A 2860-nucleotide genomic window follows, 5' to 3' on the forward strand; every position below is an offset into this window, starting at 1 on the left:
GGGTCAGCAGGGCAGGCAGGACACACAGAGGGGGCCACCAGCAGGAGCTGAGGGGCTCCAGGAGGGGAGTGACCCCGGGAGGCATCCTCTGGGAGAACTTTGGGAGACCAAGCTAGCCTGCAGGGTAATTGTGGATATGACAGGAGAGAGAGAATAAACCTCATATTCTCCAAGGCCACCTCCACCCTCTTCAAGAAAAAAGTGAAACTGGTTCCCAGATTGGATCCCCTCCCACTTTCTCCCCAAGCAGAAGACCAAGTGGGGGTCTGAGTGCCGGGCATACACTGTTGTGGGTCCTCTCATCGTCTGGAGCTGCTGCCCTTGGCCTGGCCCAGTGCCTCCTTCCTGGTCCTGCTCAGACCTTGACCCTTAATGGCCTGGTCATCTCTGAGCGTTCCTCTGTGGCTGTGGCCTGACTGGGTGGCAGCTCATAGACACAGAGAGGTGTCACAGGCTGCAATCCAGGCTGCCCATGTGAAATAGGCAATGGACCATATCTTTGGGGCTGTTGGGGTTCCCAACTCTGTGGCCGCTGGACTTTGTTGCGTGCCAGCACTTCAGAGTCTGCAGAGAGGAATGAGGGGCCCTGGCCTCAAGCCAGAGCAGAGATGTATTCCTGGACAAAGGGCCAGCCCAGAGGGCTTTGAATAGGGTCCACCCAGTGGGACAGACAGCCGGGACTAATGGGATGGAGGGAGGAGAAATCCCTGAGAGCTTCCTGGAGGAGTCACTATTCAAAAGCACGTTCTAAGTGCCTGTTGGGACAGAACTGCTTACAACACCTCTCCCACCTGGTGCTTGGTTCTCCCCCTTAGCACAGGGAAGTATTGTCACCCCAGAGGTTGCAGCTCAGGGGCCAGAGAAGCTGGTTTTCTGGGGTGCACCCAGGTTGGGCTGCTTCTCTCCACTCTAAAGCTAAGTCTCTTCCTCAGCCCACAGGCTTGTCCAGCACCACCCTAGGATGCACTTGCCTCCCTCTCTTGAGCACCTCACCCTGTGGGGGATGGGGGACTCAGAGCCCCACCCCCAGGGCCGCTGAGGCTCAGGACAATCGTTGCCTTGGCTGGATTGTTACCTAGGAGGCAGCCCCATAGAAGAGGCCTCAGCAGGCCGGGGCCACCTGAAGGGAGAGCAGACCTGAGCCTGAGGATGGAGGGTTCTCTGGTGTGGTGCTAGCTCTGCCTTGAGACACCCCGAGAGCCGTGGGATCCCCTATTGCATCACAAAGTGGCCCTGGAGGGCTGGTCTTTATTTTGATGAGGCTGAGAAGGGAAGGCTGCGGGCATGTTTAATCCGCACGCGTTAGACTCCCCCGCTGTGATTTTCGACAATGGCTCGGGGCTCTGCAAAGCGGGCCTGTCCGGGGAGTTTGGACCCCGGCACATCGTCAGCTCCATCGTGGGGCACCTGAAATTCCAGGCGCCCTCAGCAGAGGCCAACCAGAAGAAGTACTTTGTGGGAGAGGAGGCCCTGTACAAGCTCGAGGCCCTGCAGCTGCACTCCCCCATCGAGCGTGGCCTGATCACATGGTGGGATGACATGGAGAGACTCTGGAAGCATCTCTTTGAGTGGGAGCTGGGCGTGAAACCCAGCGACCAGCCTCTGCTCATGACAGAACCCTCCCTGAACCCCAGGGAGAACCGAGAGAAGATGGCGGAAGTCATGTTTGAGAAATTTGGCGTGCCTGCTTTCTACCTGTCGGACCAGGCGGTGCTGGCTCTCTACGCCTCGGCCTGCGTCACGGGCCTGGTGGTGGACAGCGGGGATGGGGTCACCTGCACTGTCCCCATCTTCGAGGGTTACTCCCTGCCTCACGCAGTCACCAAGCTCCACGTGGCAGGCAGGGACATCACAGAGCTCCTCACGCAGCTGCTCCTGGCCAGCGGCCACACCTTCTCCTGCGAGCTGGACAAGGGCCTGGTGGACGACATAAAAAAAAAGCTGTGCTACGTGGCCTTGGAGCCCGAGAAGGAGCTTTCCCGGAGGCCGGAGGAGGTCCTGAGGGAGTACAAGCTGCCCGACGGGAACATCCTCAGCCTCGGGGACCCGCTGCACCAGGCGCCCGAGGCCCTGTTCACGCCCCAGCAGCTGGGCTGCCAGAGCCCCGGGCTCTCACATATGGTCTCTAGCAGCATCACCAAGTGTGATGCCGACATCCAGAAGATCCTCTTTGGGGAGATCGTGCTGTCGGGGGGCACTACCCTGTTCCACGGGCTGGATGACCGGCTTCTCAAGGAGCTGGAGCAGCTGGCCTCCAAGGACACTCCCATCAAGATCACGGCTCCCCCCGACCGGTGGTTCTCCACCTGGATTGGAGCCTCCATCGTCACCTCTCTGAGTAGCTTCAAGCAGATGTGGGTCACCGCCGCAGACTTCAAGGAGTTTGGGAGCTCCATGGTGCAGAGGAGATGCTTCTGAAAGCCGTTTCTCGCGGGGCACAGTGGGGGGTGAACCCGAGCCCCAGCTTTGGGAGGATGTTCAATAAAGGACAGATACCACAGCACCTGTGGCCGCCTCTACTCGGTTCCTTCTTGGAGGCAGCAGAGTCATTTCTGGCCCTGGTGGGGAATCTGTGAAGTGGCTTGGTCCACACCCACTCGCCTTTGCTTCCTCCCAAGACAGCCCGGGCTGAGTCCAGCTGTTCCATCTGCAGTTTGTAGGAAAGTAGAGCCCCGGGCCTCAGGCGAGTAGAGCACTGGAGTCTGCATTCTCAACAAGGGTCTTAGGTGGGCCGAGAGAGTCGGCAGGGAGGGTGGGGACTAGTGGGTGCGCCTGGTTCTGAGGGCTCAGCAGGAAACCCCTACGCGTGTGGGCCCTTAGCTAGCATGCCAGGGCCTGGGCTCTGCTCATGGGAGGCCGG

The 2860-nt window shown here is 59.7% G+C and overlaps 1 protein-coding gene across 1 annotated transcript; it reads left to right on the forward strand.

The window, feature by feature from the left end:
- The first annotated feature begins 1078 nt into the window (after nt 1–1078).
- Nucleotides 1079–2497, forward strand: ACTRT2 (actin related protein T2). The gene has a single exon (XM_010366105.2). It carries the CDS (start codon nt 1285–1287, stop codon nt 2416–2418), a length of 1134 nt encoding a protein of 377 aa, XP_010364407.1. The 5' UTR covers nt 1079–1284; the 3' UTR covers nt 2419–2497.
- Nucleotides 2498–2860: the final 363 nt, after the last annotated feature.

Source organism: Rhinopithecus roxellana, chromosome 12, assembly GCF_007565055.1.
Source record: "Rhinopithecus roxellana isolate Shanxi Qingling chromosome 12, ASM756505v1, whole genome shotgun sequence".
In the NCBI taxonomy this organism is placed as follows: Eukaryota; Metazoa; Chordata; class Mammalia; order Primates; family Cercopithecidae; genus Rhinopithecus; species Rhinopithecus roxellana.

Excerpts from the sequence above, each read along its gene's own strand:
- ACTRT2 (XM_010366105.2), top strand. The coding sequence starts at position 1,285 with ATGTTTAATCCGCACGCGTTAGACTCCCCCGCTGTGATTTTCGACAAT.